We start from the raw sequence: 20,460 nt of genomic DNA, 5'->3' as shown, positions 1-20,460 counted from the left end.
ATATTTAACATCATTAAAGTCCTGGTTAACCTCAGGAAAAAGGTTATGGTTAGGGATAGGGATAAGGTTAGGTTTAGGGCTGGAATACAGGGCTGGAACGTCTATTACCGCGGGAGCGTCATTGCACTGGATTTCGCCCATAACCCGCCGCGTACCCTAGGAACGCTGAAGGTCTCCTTTCGCGTTCCTGAGGAACGCGGCGGGACGTGACAAAACGTCGGCATGTTACGCCTCGGGAGTGAGAACGGGCTGGGCAACCCCCAACCTGCTCATTTAAATAAATGTAAGTGTTTGGAAAAAGTACTTTTCCTGCACCAAGTTCATTCACTCGTGAGCTGCTGTAACATGAATCAAGTGGCTGAACTGCCACCTCAGCATGCAGTCAAGTTCGTTAGAGTCTTGCTAATGACGTACTAATTTTATTCAGGTGTGCTGCAGCAGGGATACACGGAAAAGTTTCAGGACAGCGGCCGCCGAGGACTGGAGTTTGATCCTTTAGCTGTTCAGTGAAATATTAGCAACACGTTTCAAAAATCACATTAGTCAGAAGAGTTTTCATCATGATGAATCAACTCTGAGACTAATACAATCATCCTCCTGTGGCAGGTCTAACCGATCTCTCTCTGTCTTCTTCATTTCGCAGCATACGTCCCTGAAGATGAGAAGGAAGCAGCTCTGTTGGATGAAGACCTGGATGGAGACGACTCGGCCCAGGACGGGGAAGAGCCCGCGGCCAAACTCCTGTGTCCAGACAAGGACTTCCTCTTCAAGGACCGGCCGGGCTTCCGTGACTCCCCCAACGCCGCTGACTTCTCTGGTCAGGAGCTGGACAGCGAGTCCCATCTGAGCGAAACCAGTGACAGAATGTCTGACTTTGATAGCTCCTCACTTAAAAATGAGGACGAGATCCTCCATTCTAAAGATCCCTCCAACACCCTGTCGCCGTCCTCCTCCTCTACCATGATGGCCGCCGCCAACGCTGCCGCCACTGTCGCTGGCGAAGAGGCCATATTAGCAGCAACAGGCTCTGTTGCTGACAGCCTGGAGAAGATGAAGGCCATTTACACCTCTTTTCTGACCAATTCCTATTGGTCCACCCTAAACCTGAACCTGAGCCAGCCCCCAGCGGAGAAGCCCCCCCGCAGCCACAGCAGCAGCAGCAGCAGCAGCAGTAGCAGCAGCTGTGGGAGCGGAGGCTACGACTGGCACCAGACAGCCATGGCTAAAACCCTCCAGCAGGTCTCCCAGAACCACCACAGCAGGATGGCGCTGGTGCAACATCCTACAGTGGCCGTGAGCGCCCCATCAACAGAACCCAACCTCTTCAGTACCGTCCAGCTCTACCGGCAGAGCTCAAAGCTCTACGGCTCCATATTCACTGGTGCCAGCAAATTCCGCTGTAAGGACTGCAGCGCAGCATACGACACGCTGGTGGAGCTCACGGTGCACATGAATGAGACGGGCCACTACCGCGATGATAACCACGAGACGGATGGCGAGGGAGCTAAACGGTGGTCCAAACCTAGGAAACGATCTTTGCTGGAGATGGAAGGGAAGGAGGACGCGCAGAAGGTTCTGAAGTGCATGTACTGTGGACACTCTTTTGAATCCCTTCAGGACCTGAGTGTCCACATGATTAAGACGAAACACTACCAGAAAGTGCCTCTGAAAGAGCCTGTCACACCTGTGACAGCTAAGATTATCTCTTCTGCTCGAAAGAGAGCCCCTCTTGACCTGGACATCCCCAGCTCGCCAGACTCTAATGGAGGCGCCACACCGAAGCCTACCTCCCTCAGTGACTCTGGCGACATACTCCAAAAGGTCACCAACCCTTACATCACGCCCAACAACCGCTACGGACACCAAAATGGTGCCAGCTATGCCTGGCAGTTCGAATCCAGGAAGTCACAGATCCTCAAATGCATGGAGTGCGGCAGCTCTCACGACACGCTGCAGGAGCTCACGGCTCACATGATGGTGACGGGACATTTCATCAAAGTCACCAACTCTGCGATTAAGAAAGGCAAACCGATCATAGAGGCATCCGCCCAGGCACCGAGGTCAAACTCAGCAGCTGAAGAGAAGGTGCAGTCGGTCCCCCTGGCTGCTACCACCTTCTCCCCTCCACCTGCCCCGGTGCCTCCTCCGACCAGCATCTCCCCCACTCCTATGGTTGTGGAGATAAAGAAGGAGGCGAAGGAGGAGGAGTGCACTGCAGAGTCCATTCTGAACAATGTTAACAGTGTGAGCAAGGAGAAGAAGGCCGTAGGTGAGGAGGAGGTTGAGGAAAAGTTTGATATCACTTCAAAGTATAGCTATCTGACTGAGGAGGATCTGGAGGAAAGTCCAAAGGGGGGTCTTGATATCCTCAAGTCCTTGGAGAACACAGTGACCTCAGCCATCAACAAGGCCCAGAATGGAGCTCCCAGCTGGGGAGGATATCCCAGCATCCACGCTGCCTACCAGCTACCAAACATCATGAAGCTTTCACTGGGTACCTCTGGAAAGAGCTCCCCACTGAAATACATGTTCCCCGGAGCGGAGATCCTCTCCCCCACTGCCAAGAACCAGCCGCTGATCTCGCCTAGCTGCCAGACCTCTCCACTACCTAAAAACAACTTCCATGCTATGGAGGAACTCGTCAAGAAAGTGACAGAGAAGGTGGCCAAGGTGGAGGAGAAAATGAGGGAGCCGGCTGCTGTTGTGAGGGGCTCTCCTCTGAGGCGCACCACCCCTTCACCGTGCAACAGCGAGGCAGAGGAGTCAGCCCGAGGAGAGTCCCCCAAAGAAAGCCAACCAGGAGGCAGTAAGACCCCTGAGAATGCAAGTGCAGAAGAAGAAAATGGACCCAACCACAGAGATGCAAACGGGGATGTCTCTACAAAGGAGTCGGCAGAGAATGGTGTAGAGTCCGCTGCCGTGACCTCACCCCCACCCACCTCTGCGTGTGGCAGCACAGCCATCATCACTGATCACCCGCCTCCAGAACAGCCGTTTGTCAACCCTCTGAGTGCGCTGCAGTCCGTCATGAACGTGCACCTGGGGAAGGCCGCCAAGCCGGCCCTGCCCTCCTTGGACCCAATGAGCATGCTGTTCAAGATGAGCAACAGCCTGGCTGAGAAAGCGGCGGTGGCCGCTTCTACACCACCAGCGCAGACCAAAAAGACCGGCAGCGAGCACCTCGAGCGATACTTCTACCAGCAGCATCTGAACAACGACCAACCCATAGACCTTACCAAAGGAAAAAATGCAGACAAAAGCAGCAACTCTTTGGGGTCGACATCGCTCTCCTCCCCCACTTCCACCCCATCCTCGGTGTCTCCCTCCTCCACCATCAGCATGACCAAAGCCTCAGCTGCAGTAGCTTCCTTCATGTCCACGTCACCTCTGAGAGAAAACGCCCTCTCAGATATCTCAGACATGTTGAGGAACCTGACAGAAAGCCAGGCCGTGTCCAAGTCCTCCACGCCCACCAGCCAGTCCGAGCGCTCTGACATCGACGGCGTCACGCAGGAAGAGACCGAAGATGTTTCGCCTGCCCAGAAGCGTAAAGGCCGCCAGTCCAACTGGAACCCTCAGCACCTCCTCATCCTACAGGCCCAGTTTGCTTCCAGTCTCAGACAAACAAATGACGGCAAGTACATGATGTCGGACCTGAGCCCGCAGGAAAGAATGCATATCTCCCGCTTTACGGGTCTCTCCATGACAACCATATCCCACTGGCTGGCAAATGTCAAGTACCAGCTGAGGAGAACCGGTGGCACAAAGTTCTTGAAGAACCTGGATTCTGGTCACCCTGTGTTTTTCTGCAGCGACTGCGCCTCCCAGATTCGCTCGCCGTCCACCTACGTCAGCCACCTGGAATCCCACCTGGGCTTTCGCCTGCGAGACCTGGCGAAGCTTTCTGGGGAGCAGCTGCTCAGCCACATCTCCCAGCAACACCACCACCCACGCCATACCAAAGGACTGTCTGAGAAACTGTTCTCCAACCTCCACCCGTCCAGCCACCCTTTGCCGTCCTCACTCCCCACATCCATCCCGTCCTCCTTACCCATCTCCCTGTCCTCATCCTTAACCACGTCTCTGCCCTCCTCCGAATCGCCGTTGCCCTCTCCCGAGGACGACGACAGCGGCGCCCTTTATCAGTGCAAACTGTGTAATCGGACATTTGCGAGCAAGCACGCGGTCAAGCTTCACCTGAGTAAGACTCATGGGAAGTCGCCAGAGGATCACCTCATGTATGTGTGCGAGCTGGACAAACAGTAGCACCGGCTTGCTCGCCGTCTCTGACAGACGAGAAACGATGACGAAGGACGCCTTAAGCGTTAGGACTGCACAAAGATGCCATGCAACTACTGCTCTGAGTTTCGGCACATGGTTTTACATTTTGTGTTGTAGAAGTTTTTTAATTTTATTATGTATGATGTAGACTTTTCACGCAGACGTTCATTTTTTTTAAGGGCGGGGATTGGGTGGGGGCTGATGGGGCAGTATATGAAGTAAAAAAAAGAGCTCTAAAACAAAGTGTTTGTATTTTGAGATTTGTGTAAATGGATTTCTGTTGTTTTTATATTTTGGCATCACTGAGGTGTGATAAGCTGCATGCATAAAAAAACAAAGTTTAGTTGAACCTTCTGGAGCTAAACCTGGTGCCCTTTTCATGGTTTATTTTCTCTTTTCACTCCTGTCTGCTCTGTCTTCTGTTTCATTGTTTTTGGTGCTGAGGCAGCATTTAAAATTTAACCCTCTGAGTACGTCAAAGCATTTCTGCACCGGACATCCAAACACTGTCGACTTGAGATTAGAGATTGGAAATTTATCGAGGCCCTCGTGAAAATTAGACACGCGTCACGTCCCAAGCGGAGAAAATGTCGAGTCAAGCAGATCGTCCGGCCGATGCGGGATCCTCGTCTCACAGGATGTGACACAAATATCGCAGCTTTGTGAATAAAAGAAAAAAAAGATTTACTTTCATTGATCAGGGGCCTCTATTAATTCAGGTCTGTGTAAAATATGTACATAAGACATAAGACTTATCCTGTCTAAATTATGCATTGTTTCTATATTTTTAATTTAAAGGACTATGACTATCTGCTGGTGCACAGTATATGAAGACATAAATAAATTGTTTTGCACAATAGTTTTATAAATGTGTTATTTAATCAAAGGATACAGAAACAAAGGGAGAAAGCAAACGAAGGACAACAGGTGAATCTTTTTATTCCTGACTCGTGCTCAAAGGGTTAAAGACTCTTTTTATCCGACACGTGAACGAACAGTGAGAAGATATTTGAGGCTGTACAAAAAGATGTTCCTTTATGAAGATGTTTCACATGTAAACTGTTATTTATAAGCACTCTGGGTTGTTTCATATCGCTGAATGCCTTTTCTTTTTTCCTTTTTTTCTGTCTAATTAGTCGGCCATGATTCCTCTGCAGCTTTATCTTTTTGGGATATGAAAGGTAACCATGGCTACGCTAACCTCCTGAGTGACAGGTTCGGCTGCATTTTTGGCAGTTAATTTGCTGAAGTAACTGACAGCTGCCAGAGTGGAGAGAGAAGAAGAAAAAATACGTATGTGTAAAATATGGGCATGTAAACAGCACAGACACCGTTATGCATTCTGTGCCGGTCGTCTTTTCACTTCCTTCTGTTGTTTTTTGTTGTTGTTGTTCTTGACAATGAACCCCATTATATGACTTCATATAACCTTGTTTTCTACTGCAGCATTAAAAACGGAAACTGTTTTTTGCAATAATGCGCGTGTGTGTGTGCACTGTGTGTGTCGTGGCTATCAATTATGTGTGTGCTGTGCAGTCCCTAATGAGCACATTAGACCGGGAGTGTGTCAGCGTCTGTCTGTGACGAACTGCAGACTAGTTTACAGTGAGTGGCAGCAGCGGGCGTGTGGGAGACAAACACACACACACAGACATGCAAACAGAAACCATGGTTGTGGCGCTTCCCTGTAGCCTCGTCTGTTATCCTGGTGCCTTAGAGGAGCTCGGTCTCATGGATCACAAAGCTGCTGAAGGAAACTGGCGCGGCGACCACCTGACTTCGGATTGTATCTGCTCTCGACAACACTACCAAGAAAGCAAGGTTAGCCATCGAGCGCAGACTTAGCAATGCTGGCCATGGTTAGTCTGTAAGGTTAGGCCGTAAAGTCATCTGAAAATGGACAACAAATACCCTCCACCCATCATCATTATCTGTTTTACATTAGTCGTAGTTTTCCTAAAAGTAATGCAGTATGTTACTTAAGTACTCGCCAGGCAAAGTCATTTGTTACGCTGCTTTCGGGTTTCTCTGTTAAACAAGCTGAAACGCATTGTGTCATAATTACCAATGAACAATATAGACCTACAGTCGCACACATCAACGCAAATCTCTATCCTACTTTGTACGCCTGATCTTCCTCTTAGTATGAACGCTCGTAGATCCACAAAACAAAGATGGAAACCAGCGCAAAGAGCCTTAAACGTGGTCGTCATGGTGATTCTACTGTATGGCTGTACTGTACAGCCGGGCTGCTCTTCAGTTTGCTACCTGTTGAAGTTCAGGATCTGGCTGCTGGGCTGGAGTCTGCATATGCTCGGCTTTAACATCAGTCTGGGCTCTTGGCTAGCATAGCGTCAGCTAGCACAGCATTAGCATGCTGTCTATGATGCTGTTAGCGGTATAAACATCAGTTTCTGTTTCCACATAACATCACGCTCTTGTCCTTTTGTGCATTTAAAACAATAGTCATGGTCAAACTGAAATCAGCTGATTGTAGCGTGAGCGCAGGAAGAATCAGGTTTCTTTTGTTCTTCCTGTCCACCCAGCGTCAGATAACAGAAGAACCTTTGTAATGTGACCAACCTACTGAATTTAGTACAGAAAAACATTACATCATTACTGCGCTAGTAAAAAATGTAGTTAATGGTCGTGTCCTGGTGCTTTATGAACATATTTGTCGCTGTAGTTTTCCCACGTCGTCATACATTTATGTCCATTCTAAGCAATCTCCCTCGAGGAATCTATGACAGTTGCGAGTTCTTATATTAATGTTCTTATTATTATTATTACGTATATTGATGATTGTTATTCTCTCACTGATAAAATCAAACAAGTAGCTGGAAATGCACAGGAGGAATCAACGGAGCCGAAAGCGAAACATCTCCAAACTTGAGGCATACTCAGACATTTCATCCTGAGTCCTTCACATTCAAATGAGTTGTTACACTACAGTCTACTAAAAGACATCTAAGTCAAGTTTATCTGAAAAAAACAAAGCTGAACTTCATACTTCCTGTCATATACAATTTATTAGACCGCCTGTCATAAAAAGAAGAAAATATTTTAGAATTTTCATTTTATTTTCATATTTTAGAAATCTGTCAAAAACAGGTTTAAGACTGAAAAATATATTCACCACATATAAACTGAATTTGTGTCTTTATACCCAAATTTGAGCTGGCACGCTGGAATTTGTCCTAAAATGTAATAAAATGAATCAAGCAGAATATTTGAGCACTAAAACAGATTTTTCTGTTCAGAAATGTAGGTAACTGTAATTAAGTGTAATTTGGTTATCTTGATTATTTTTTCTGCTTCTTGTCACCCATTAAATATGAAAATTCACAGATAAAGACAGTAATCATAGTTAAAAATATGATTTCGGCTGAAGAGCTCTCACAGACTGGTGGATTAACCATTACAGAAACATAATTAACCAGTACCGTTAATTTAGAGCAGCTGTGGTATGAACCTGACACTGGGCGGTGGTCTGCGATGTCTCACCTCTTTCAATGGCAAATATTCGTGTAAAACATGACCAGAGATTTAATAACGAGGCCAGTGTACGTGCAGTGAGCTGAAACAGCCCGTTCTCACTCCCGAGGCGTAACATGCCGACGTTTTGTCACGTCCCACTGCATTCCTGTGGAAAGCAAAAGGAGACCTTCGGCGTTCTTATGGTACGCGGCGGGTTATGGGCGAAATCCAGTGCAATGACGCTCCCGCGGTAATAGACGTTCCAGCCCTGTATTCCAGCCCTAAACCTAACCTTATCCCTAGCCCTAACCATAACCTTATTCGTGATCTTAACCAGGACTTTAATGATGTTAAATAGCGTGTTTCTAAGCGATTTGAAGAAAAAGAGCGCACATGTGTAGATTGAGTCCAGACGGTTCTCATATTTCCTCATTTTTCCGAGGTCGTCATTTAGGAACGTGGTGGGTAGCCGAAAACGTAATATGTTGACGATTTGTCACCTAGCGTAAAATGTTACGCTTTGGGAGTGAGAACGTGTTGGCTGAAAGCTAAGGCTGCTTTAAACATTCGATCTTTGACTGTTTTTTCTACTCTTGGATCTGGATGATGTCATAGAGAGGGGAAGCCCCACCCACCTGCTGTTCAAAGCACTTGTTTGTGAGCTCCAGCCAATCAAAACTAAATCAAAGGCTCTCCTCCACAGTCCTCATTTATAAAGTGCTTTACATACCCGAACATTACGGCTAACAGCTGGATTTTCCTGTACGAGTGCAGCTAGCCAAACAACGAACAGCTACTTCCTGCTAACGCGACAGACAGTTTATCCTGGTTTAACATAAACTCATTGTTGCAGCACTGCAGTGATGTTTAGTTTCAGTGTCCTTATTTTCCTCTGAGTTATCGATCCTGTCACTAGTTAGCGAACACAAACTAATGCAGGTCTATTAGCCGCAACCAACCAACCACATGACGTCACGTACTGACAGAAGATGGCGCTACGCATGTTTTTTTATCCATATCAGTCCATCAGAGCAAGGCTCAGTGGGGTAAATTAGCCTTTATAGGTTTTGTGTCCCCTTTAAGGTCTAATAACAAAAAAGCAGATGATGATGATGATGATGACAGTCTCTTTTAAAACATGCTGGAAAGAAAAAGCTGTCACTAATAGCATGAATAAAATCTTTCAAGTGCTCTGCAGATGACCGTTAATGCAGCGATGTGCGCGTTCTGACACGCGGCAAACTGAAAATCTGTTTCATCCACTCAGTGTTCGATTCAAAAGCAGAGAGCAGCGGTGCTCCATCCTCTTCCTCCTCATGGGATATGAAAGTATAAAGAGCGACACTCACTCCCACAGAGTTTCCCTTCCACGTCTGCGGCTCTATAATTACCTCGGACGTCCATTTTGTGACGCCTCTCGGCGAGGTAAGAAACCTGGCAGGTATATTTGTTTAGGCTTCATGGGAGATGACAACAATGCTGACAAGATGTGCAGCTCCTTTCAAGTGTTTATTTAGGCAGATTTTTTTGTGGATCGAGTGTGATTAAATAGGAACTGTATCACCATCAATCTGATGATGTGCAGCAGGAACACGGGAAAAACACGCAGAGTGAAATTACGCTGAGAGATCTGCAGCCCTGCACAGGAGCAGGTAGATCTCAGCTGAAGACCAAGCAGCTTCTAATGTGTTCATAGACCCACCGAGCACACGCACACACAGGCAGGTAGGATTTCATCCACAGTGACAGGGTGGCACTGTGTGTGCAAATGTCAGCCTGAAGTCTGGCTGTGTTTAAGGCTCTCATTAGCCTCAAAGAAAATATGCGTGAAATTGAAGTGTGAGAAGCCATTTTCTGTCTTTCTGCCAACACGGGAGCTTATTAAGGTTCGAACCCGGCGTGCGGGAGACCACCGCCGGGCTCTGCGTGCTCGCACACACTCACTAACCACATAACTGTGTGTAAACATCACGTGGACTGAAGCCCATCAGCTCCACACTGAGTGGAAGAATTTAGCTAACAGATGCTCATACACACAAAGCTTTCACTTCAGTACTCATGTGAACAAAGTTACTGAATTTGTACGTTTACATGAACACGCTCTGCCTTCTTTATCGAGGTGTATCAGAAGGTGTATCAGAAGCCTGCTCTGTGATTGGCTGGACGCTGCGGTGGAGTGACCTCCCTCTGCACTGAGGCCTTCATCTGTCACGTGAAAATAACCTAACCTCATTATGTGTCGAATTATTATTATTACTGCTACTGTTAATATTATTCCTGTTATTATTGTTGCTTTTTCAGCTGCTGTAAATATGGAATAACTGAATCATTTATTAATATTTTACTGTAACATCATTATGGGACTCGTGAACTTTTACATGAAGGGCCAATTTGTGGGCCAAAGTGATGAAACTCTACTTTCCAACAGTGTACACAAGTTTAGCTGCACATTAGATTCTTCAGATATCTGATTATAAGAAAAAGAAAAGAACAGCACATCTCAGTTTCTCTCATGATAAAGAAATGCTGCAAAGAAAGAAATCTGGCAGCATCTTTGGGCTTAAATTATGATAAATAAATGTGCAAAATAGCAGAAACCGTCCTGGTAGCTCATTGGCCAGACGGTGCCGTAATTACAATACAGTAATGGTGTGTTCACACCGAACGCGATAGACGCGACCAAAGCGTCAGGTTTACATGTAACGTCAATGGAAAAGCGTGATGACGCGCGATTGCGGGTCCTGTGAAAATTCAGAAGCGTTTGACGTGACGAGAAAACGCGCGTCAAAGTAGCGCGTCAAAGTAGCGCGTCAAAGTAACGCGTCAAAGTGGCGCGTCGGGTGCATTTGTTGGTGTTTGTTGGTTCATGTTTTCCACGTTATGTTTGACTGATGTTAGCTCGGATCAAAGGTTGGGATCCCGTGTCCTCACAGCTCACATCTTCTGGCTCTAAATATCAAAACATATTTAGAGCCAGAAGGAAGGTGGTCCTGATTTCAGATAAAGGTTAAAGGTTAAATAAATGTGAATTTAACCCTAACCATTATCTTAACTCCAGCAGTGACTGACAGTTAATGATAAATAAATAAATGCATATGTCCACAGGCCTGTGCATAAAAACCTGCATGCTCTCTAAGGTTTACTGGGAGGTGGTCTTCCTGGGATGTACTGTAAATCTGTAGGCCACTCAGTGCAGATCACAGAGGAGCGCCGTGAGCTGCTGCGTGCACATGAGGCGGTGTGTTGCACATCCAGATTCTTGATGTGAATCTGGGCTGGTGGGAGGGTGGGAATACAAGCTCAGTGGAAATGGTCCTCACAAAGGAATCACACAGCATAACGCAAAGAAAGCGGGAGTACAAGTACAAGCGGCCTGTCCATCTCTTTTCTCTTTCTGCTTCTGTTTGTTCTCCATTCGATTCTTCGCACACAGAGCAGCAGGCTGCTGAACATCCAATTATTTATTGTCCTGCTAAACATAACAGCTCCTGCTGGGAGGGTTTTATTACCTTTAACTTACCTCAGACTGCAGTTTCTCAGGTGAGGCGTCAATTGAGTGCGAGCACACTGGGCTGGCTGATGTTTGTGTCACATCTTTGGTAATGATGAAGACGATGACCTTTCTGAAAAGAAAAGAAAATATATTGAACAGCAAAGTTGAAACAGATCCTTTACCTTCTCAGCAGTGGAGGTGTTTCTCACGAGGATGAATCGTAGATCTTACGACTGACCCATTTCAGATTTATTTATTTTTTGCTGCCAGTAATTATGAAAACAAGCTAATCTGAACCCATGTTGCATACCCGCAGGAACAGAGTCAACAAGCTCTACATAGAGAAAGTAAAATTCACAATATTTCCGTATGAGACCCCGTGGAAGATTTATTCAGTGTTTCCAGGGTTGTCATCTGGTCCACTCTTAGGAGCTTCAGTTCTTTTTCAGTCAGCTTTAGTCTTACCAAACTCGAAGGAGACCCTGGGGCAGAACCAGATCTCACTGAAGAGATTTGACTCTCATCAAGCGTAGGAACACCCCAAGATCCTTCAGGACAAACTGCAAAGGACCTCTCTAAACCGATGGATGGATGGATGGATGGATGGATGGATGGATGGATGGACGGATGGATGGATGGATGGATGGATGGATGGATGGATGATGGATGGATGGATGGACGGATGGACGGATGGATGGACAGATGGATGGATGGATGATGGATGGATGGATGGATGGATGGATGGATGGACAGACGGACGGATGGATGGACAGATGGATGGATGGATGATGGATGGATGGATGGATGGACAGACGGACGGATGGATGATGGATGGTGGATGAATGGATGGATGGATGATGGATGATGGATGGATGGATGGATGGATGATGGGAGGAAAGATGGATGGATGGATGATGGAAGGAAAGATGAATGGATGATGGGAGGAAAGATGAATGGATGATGGATGGACAGATGGATGATGGATGGATGGACAGACGGATGGATGGATGATGGATGGATGGATGATGGATGGATGACAGATGGATGATGGATGGATGGATGATGGATGGTTGGATGATGGATGGATGATGGATGGATGATGGATGGTTGGATGATGGAAGGAAAGATGGATGGATGGACAGACAGACAGATGATGGCTAGATGGATGGATGATGGATGGATGAATGGATGGATGGATGATGGATGGATGATGGATGGATGATGGATGGTTGGATGATGGATGGATGATGGATGGATGATGGATGGTTGGATGATGGAAGGAAAGATGGATTGATGGACAGACAGACAGATGATGGCTAGATGGATGGATGATGGATGGATGGATGATGGATGGATGGACAGATGGACAGATGATGGCTAGATGGATGGATGATGGATGGATGGATGGATGATGGATGGACAGATGGACAGATGGACAGATGATGGCTAGATGGATGGATGGACAGATGGATGATGGATGGATGGACAGATGGATGATGGATGGACAGATGGACAGATGGACAGATGATGGCTAGATGGATGGATGGACAGATGGATGATGGATGATGGATGGATGGACAGATGTATGCCAGTAATATAACCCTTCAGGTCTTGCAGGTAGTTCAGTTTTAGAAAAATGAAGCTAATCTGTTTGAAATTGGTGTAAATTGGAAAACATCCATGTGGGCCAACATGCTTCTCAGCATTCACTTCCAGTGAGCACAGCAGAGCATTGGTACGACAGTAACAAACCAAACTGAACTCATTTGGCTGTAAAAGATCAAAGAAGCATGTGAGAGACCAAAGCATCGCTCTGTGAAGCTCTGTCTGCAGCCTCTTAGTGTGCTAACATTAGCAGGGCCTTGATTTGCTAATGTCTTGATTTGGAGGAAGTCCTTCATTCATAGAGCTGCTGATTTCTCAGATCAGAGCTATGACATATAGAAATGCAGCCTGAGCAGGTTCAGTTTCTTAAGAAGACTACAGCGAGTGTGCCGAAAGACCGAGAAGTTGCACATCAAAGTCAGACATCAGAGGCAGCCCTGACATTTATTTACCTTTTAGTAGAAATTTAACAAGTCCTTACAAGGGTTAGCGTTCATATTCTCGCCTTCTTTTCTATGCATACCGAAGGAAGACGGACACTAACCAGTCTGCATTCATTTATTACTACCAACTCACTGGATGTGACCTCTTACAGGGATCGGGGGGAAAAAAGAGGTTTGCACTTTTACTGCTCCGGAGAACAAAAGTCACATCATGAAAAACTGAATGCACTGATTTCTGTTCCTGTTTGCATCACAGCAGCATCACTTTTTCATCTCCACGTACATAAACGGAAGTTTTTCACATTTAAAAAGTGAAAACATCCAAATAAGCAGGATAAATTGGTCTGTAAAGGATTCCTTTGCTTTATACGTCAATAAAATCTACTCTCCGAGTTCAGGCACCGAGTGCTACTTTAGGAAAAATCCAGCACTTGTCCATTTTTTGTCCTTGTCCATCCTTTGTTGACGGTAGACGCTTCCCCACAGAGGACTTGCAAACTTGACCTGCAGATTTTTCAGGTTGAAATTTGTCGGTTTCAGTTTCATGCTGACTGAAATAAAAATGTCCGTGTCCATAACCACAAACAGCGTGCTCCTCTGTGCCTGTTTTTGATGCCATAGCAGTGAGCAGGAAGAAGCTGTCAGGTCTGGTACATTGTCTCTGAGAGCTGGCAGGTGCATGGGGTAGGTCGCACCTGAATGGTCTGTAGGTCCCAGCATCTTGTGCCCCCCCTCCCCCACAATTCGTAGTCAGGATGTCTGAGTTTTTTAATTTCCTGTTTAGATTGTTTGTTACCCCACAAATGATAAAATGAGAAATCAGTGGATGAGAATGAGGATATCCCTCAGTTGGATTTGGTCCCTGAAATAGTCCTTGATGGTCAGAGGTTCTTGTAGTGTTCCTGTGTGTTCAGTGAAAGGATCTCACGGCTCCGCGGGTTCCTCCTCTAACCCATCTGACTGATGTCAGAGCTTCAGCAGGACAGGAGCGTTACGGCTGAAAGCTGAAATATCTGTATGAAGCCGTCGAATAGACTCAGTGTGTCAGAGACATCGTTAGCCGGGACGCTAGTCCGGCTGTGTTTGTTACCTGAATGCGGTACATCTCCCCCCCCCCTCCCCTCCACACATATTTCCAAAGTATCTTAAAATAACGCTGTGATGAATGTGCAATTTCCCTAATTTACGGCTGACTGGTGCACTCTGGGAGGCAGGCTGGATGGAAATCTTAAATGGGGCTTGAACAGCACTGCTCACAACAAGAAATCAATATGGCGTGCAGCCTGGAGAGTCGACCTGCTATCTGCTGCGGCCGAGGCATCGCTCGCAGGGTAATTTCCTCTAAATGCTGCAAACACAGCTCAGCCACTTCACGCACACACAGGACGGTGCTGAGTGTGGGTGAGCTCGCAGGTGTGTGTGCAGCGTTTTCTTTGTTTTAACGGGATAAAACGTCACACATTATTCTGCTGGTTATACGCGCGTGCCCTCTGTTAATCTCACAGCGTGTGCTTCACATGTTCTATGTGTGTGCTTATACTTAACATACAGAGTTTTATGGCTTGTATTCAGGTCTTTGTGTGTCATTGACTCCTGATGTCATCAACACTTATTCATATATACTTATCGTATATTGTTACATTGTAAAATAAAAAGGGAAAATTATAAAATCAGTGAAAAAGGAAAAATTTAAAAGACAAAATTGAACTCTCCATATTTTATAAGAAAGGCTGATTTTCTCTGAGTTTCTCTTATTTTCTTTATCAGACGCACTTTAAAAAACTGATTTAAGCTTTCATGTGTTTTAACAAATGACATCTCTCCTCTTCTCTGCTGCTTTTATCATTTATATAAACAGTATGAAGGCTAACTGTGATTTATTTAGTGTTCAGTCTCAGATTATATAATAATCAGAGGTGGCAAAAGTATAGACTTAAGTAGAAGTACAGATAGTCATGTTGAAAATATTCTAGTAAAAGATGAAGTACTGATTGAACTTCTTTACTCGAGTAAAAGGGAAAAAGTACAGGCTCTGAAAAATCAGCGAATAAGATTCAGTTGTTCAGTTCAGCCTTTCTCCTCCTCCAAGTAAACGCTGTAGATTATACTGAATGAAACCAGTTTATTGCAGTCCGTTCTATTGTCTTTTTATACGATATCCATTATTTTTAAATACAGTTTTCTTATTTCAAAACATGTAACAAAAATAAATAAATAAAAAATTAATGGCATTTGAAATCATTTCAATGGATTTGACATACGTGAAATTCAAGTTACAAGCTCCATCAACTCGTTAATCAAGGCACCGCTGGAGAGTCGAGGGTTAAAGTGGGATTCAACAGGTTAAAATCTGCTGCAGTGGCCGAGGGAGAAAGAGTCACAAGAGCTCCAGGACAGGCTGTGATCATCTGAGCTGCTGCTCTGGACTGAACTCTAAATTCAACCTGATGTCAGAGATGTTTCATGGCTGATTTTCATCCTTCACACTGACCGTACGGTGTTTATGCTCTTTATGCTAAACAGTCTGAAGGTGGAGCTCAGCATCATCAGCTTAACTTTCATCTCTGCTACACTGGATGTGACCCAACTCTGACCATGAGCACCACCACACTGTGCACCAGTCACACACAGCAAACACACCACTGTGCAGCAAGCTAACCAGTTTATCCTGCAATAACCTGCAGAGGATTTTGATGCAGCCTTTAAGTAACACAGTTATTTTTCATCAGGTTTCATGATATAAAAAACATAATGTCACATGCACAGACCCAATATGTGGTTTAAAAACACGAGGACTTACATGTGAGCTTTAAATGAGCACCCTTCCCTTTAAATCCAAGCTCTCTTCTTCCTCTCCTGTCCTGTCTTTCTTATCTTTCTTCATCTCTGAGTGACGTTAGCTCTCTTTCTTTGCTCTCCTTGTCAAATACAGCAGCTGGACCTTTAGCTGAACTATAATTTAACAAAATGAAATGAGGAAAGTGAAAACACAGGTGACACAAAGGAACATGACGCTACAGGGGAAGCAAAACTAAACACACTGAACATGGAAACATGAGACTGTCAAAATAAAACAGGAAACATAATGAGACGAAGACTGCGACAACATGAGCTTGACAATATGACATGAAACACATAACAGACTGGGGAGAACATGGACCAGGAGAGGAACATGGAAACAGGAACGAGGCACAGACGTAACTGAAAATCAGACTTACACAGGAAACAGAAACCGACACATAAACAAGGAGATTAAACAAAACCTAACTAAGACTAATGAAAACACTAGAACTTACCATTACTCTAATATGTCATCAGAAATCAGACATACAAAATAAACTCAAACTGCTGGGTCACAGATCCGCCCCCTGACACACAAGAAGTTACTCCCTTTATGTTCGCTCCCCTTCTGTAACGCCAGCTAGATGCTGAAGCACGGCGACCCCAACTTATGGACACCTGCAGTCCTTCCAGTGTTGTACAAAAAAGCCCCAAAACAACCCATGTTTACCCCTGATTGTGGCGCACAGCCTCTTTCATCTCCTATTATGTTACATCACTGGGATGCCTTTCGTGTGTTACGCTTTAGGCTCAAATCAGTTTTATATTTAAAGGCCCGCCGTGATGTGAAATCAAAACTCCTCTCAAATGTGTTCAACCAAAAGTAACGAGCTTGTTCTGAAAATGTAAGCAATAGAAAGTACAGATATTTGTTTACAAATGTAGCGAGTAAAAGAAAAAATCACTGCTGAAGTACAGAGACCTAAAAATTCTACTTAAACACAGTAACAACGTTTATACTTTGTTACTTCCCACCAATAAATATAAATACTGTGTGTAATCATGCATCAGTTGTGAACATTTGGTAAATGATTTCAGCTCCAGCAGTATTTCGGTGCAGTTGGAAGGATGCAGGTGTCGTCTTATCTGCAGAGCAGCAGATCAAACAGCGTCTGTATTGTTCTGCAGGTCGTGATAGCGTCCCCTCAGAGGGGAACAGATTATATTTGGTAATGGATTCTCACTCAGGAGACCTCCATCTCTGATCTTTGCTTAAATAATCTCTCAGATCATATTTTACAATCCTGTGTCTGTTTGGAGTATTAATGTCTTTAATCAGATCGTCAGATTCTCAACGCCTCTCCGAAGACTTCGGCCTTCCTGGAGGGAAACTCACCAGGACTGTAATAAAAATGTGTTTAACCCGTTAAAGCATGGTCTTATTTATTTTACTAAAACACACACCAGATAGTCACCCTTTGAGTGGATAATTAATGAATGAATGATAATTATGAATTCATTGGTATGACTTCACTGAAATCACTGCCTGCTATTGAGCTCCTCGTGTCATGTGTGTTTTCATTTTTCAGTTCAGATCAGTTTTATTTATTAAGGTGTTTTATATTGTAAAGGAAAGACCCTACACTAGTACAGTGAAACTCCAACAGCACAACAGCGGGAAGGAAAAACTCCCTTTTAACAAACCTCCTGGCTGAGGGAGGGGCGGCCATCTGCCGCAACCAACTGGCGGTGAAGGCAGGGAGTTGTTTAGACTTCACTTTGGGACGCTGAGACTCAGACGTCACCTGCAAAAAGCAGAGAGATGAGTCTGAGAACCCCTCCACCTCTGAGCCGCAGCTGAAAAGCCAGTCCAGAAAGCTCTGAACATACTGACACACAGCAGTCCTAGGAGAGTCAAAGTCAGATCAAGCTATAAACAGAAAATGGATAACGAGCAGGACAGTGAGCCATCATCATCAAGTCCCAACACGTGAACTTCACAGGCTGACAGGGAGGATAAAACCACGGAGCTCCAGGTGAAGTTGAAGGAGGCTGGGAGGTTCGGACGACTGTCATTTCCTTAATTGAACAGTGGCGACTGTAACATTGATGATTTCGTGCCTTATAAATGCTGATGTTGTGGTGTTCGTTAGAGTTTGGATGGCAGACGTTCCCGAGATCACACCCCTCTCACTGCTTCTCTTCAAGCTCATTATCACGGTTAAATTATTTCCTCCCACAAGAGCGTTAATTAACACACATGTCCAGACCACGTCTGGCCGCACAAATTGATTACAACATCTGAGCTGATGTGCGGCTGCAGGAACAAAAGGCTGAGCGGAGCTGTAGAAACACGCTACATGTACAGCGCCGCATGCATTCAGTGCAGCGATGACCGCAAATACTCGGACAGCATGTTTACATTTAACATTAGAGAGCTTCATTCACTCAGAGGCTTTTAGGAGAGAATTGAATTATTCGGTTCGGAGCAGCAGAAAGAGAGAGCAGTGACGTCCCGACAGGATCAAACAAACCACTGCACGGTTAGAACTGACTCAGCGTTATGGATACGCCGACAGCATCAGAGACCATCGAGACCTCAGTCTACTACAGCGAAGCCTTCGGTTTAGGGCTAGGGCGGCTTCTCCCTGTAGTTTTGGGCTGATCCAGCCTCTTTCTGATGAGCCTCCTCACCCTGAGATGCAGGGCCTTTCATGGAGCTCCAGACTGATGGTCACTTTCTATTTCTGAACAATCATGACAGCATCTGTCGCCTTCTCATCGAGCTTCCTGTTGACGGTCTGTACATCCTGTCCTTGAAGTCCTTTAACAGCTCATTGGGTGCTGTCTTCGTACGCGTAATAACTTGAGATCTGTAATTATTGATTGACTGGCCGATCAATTCACGCTTATTTTTCATGTATGTCACAAGTGCCAGTGGGGGTGCTGACCACCATCGCCTTTGTGCTCCACAGTGATGGAAACTTCACCCACACCACCGGCGGCTTTCAGATCATTCACATCTTCAGCATGGCCCACGGCCCACACTCAGACATACTTATCTCATTGGAGGACGACACCACACGTGGACAGGTAGAAACTCTTTACACGATGTGTGTTTTTCCTCTGAGGGGATGTGCGCTGACGGGCGCCTTGGCTGAGCGCCCCTGAAACAGAGTTGGCAAAAAGCTGATGGGGAGAAAAAGATCCCTCCATCCCCTCTCCCTGTCTCTCAGCCTCTCTGCAGTACTGAAAGGCTCATCAGGACTTGTCATCGCTCTAATGAATATCATTTAAATTGCTTTGTGTATGGGAGTGAGTTTGGATGTCGATTTAATTTGCGCATGTGTTTGAGCTCTTGTGCTCGGCGGGGCGGACGGACGGAGAGCGGCAGCCCTAATGAAACGCCGGCCTCGGTGACAGGCTGACGAGGCCCGACCCGATCAGGCAGCTTTGAAAGGAAATTTTGACAGCGGCGGAGGTAGGGGATGCACACACTCACTGACGCACACACACAGATTAAGACACGCGATACACACTCGTGCAGGAATATTAATGTGTGCCTATTTGCATACAGACTCAGCTAAACACAGAGACAAACATCAGCACGCATCACATCTGCATTTCAGGAAATAAACCGACTTCACGGCACGTTTGTGTTATCAGGCCGCTCCAGTGCGTTGTGTTAGCTAGCCGAGCACCTGTCCTCATTTGCAGATGCTATCCCCTTTTAGCGCTGCGCCGCTAATAACTGCGCTTCAGTGTCCCTGCGCTGGCAGAATATGTAAAATAATGCTGCTTCCCTTTGCTACAATGAGCCGTAGCGGGCCATAAGCACGGCCTTATCAAAATGAAATTACAATATATGCTGATACCGTATTTCCGCAACCCCAACCCTCACACAACCCCCACGTGTGCACTTCCACCGCCGCACACCCGGTGAAATATTACAACCTCTCCCAAAGCAAAAGATATAAATCCACATTGAGGAATTGCAAAAACAGCACAAAGCATTCCCAGGCTGGCCTCTATCTACTGAGGCAGTCATGATTTAGCATTGCAGGTGTATCGAGAACCCCCTCCCCCTTTCTCGCAGCCTGTGGAAAGTGGCGAGATCGGTCTCACCACCGCTCGCTCAGCCGCAGCGCCCTGTTTCATTACTATCACCCAGAGGTTTTTTAATTGAGTCAGACCCAATTATGAGCCAGCAATTAGCTATTAATGTAATCAATTACTCCTCCACGCTTGTCACATCAGGATGTGACGCCGATGTGGAATGTGTACGCCGCATTCAGCGAATTACTGGGTTTATCGCAGCAACGGTGGGGGAGGGGAATAAAAAAGAGGTGTAATTAATTAAAGAACTATGAAAACGGGTCC

General features: G+C 45.8%; 1 protein-coding gene and 1 long non-coding RNA gene across 3 annotated transcripts in view; one reads left to right on the top strand and one right to left on the bottom strand.

Annotated features, from left to right (window-relative positions):
- tshz3b (teashirt zinc finger homeobox 3b) overlaps positions 1 to 7,334 on the top strand; it is a 34,351-nt gene extending 27,017 nt beyond the window's left edge. For both annotated transcript variants that reach the window (XM_085168983.1, XM_085168974.1), the window contains one exon: positions 644 to 7,334. In XM_085168983.1, coding sequence (XP_085025109.1) covers positions 644 to 4,266 — 3,623 coding nt within the window. In that variant the 3' untranslated portion in view covers positions 4,267 to 7,334. The remainder of the gene's footprint in view (positions 1 to 643) is intronic.
- The window catches only part of LOC146526323 (uncharacterized), a 90,694-nt gene that overhangs the window by 23,973 nt on the left and 46,261 nt on the right, over positions 1 to 20,460 (bottom strand). The gene's annotated exons all lie outside the window — the stretch shown is intronic.

Source organism: Neolamprologus multifasciatus, chromosome 1 (assembly GCF_963576455.1).
Source record: "Neolamprologus multifasciatus chromosome 1, fNeoMul1.2, whole genome shotgun sequence".
NCBI classification, from domain to species: domain Eukaryota; kingdom Metazoa; phylum Chordata; class Actinopteri; order Cichliformes; family Cichlidae; genus Neolamprologus; species Neolamprologus multifasciatus.
Note: the sequence above shows the minus strand (reverse complement) of the source record. Positions and strands in the feature narration are given on the sequence as shown.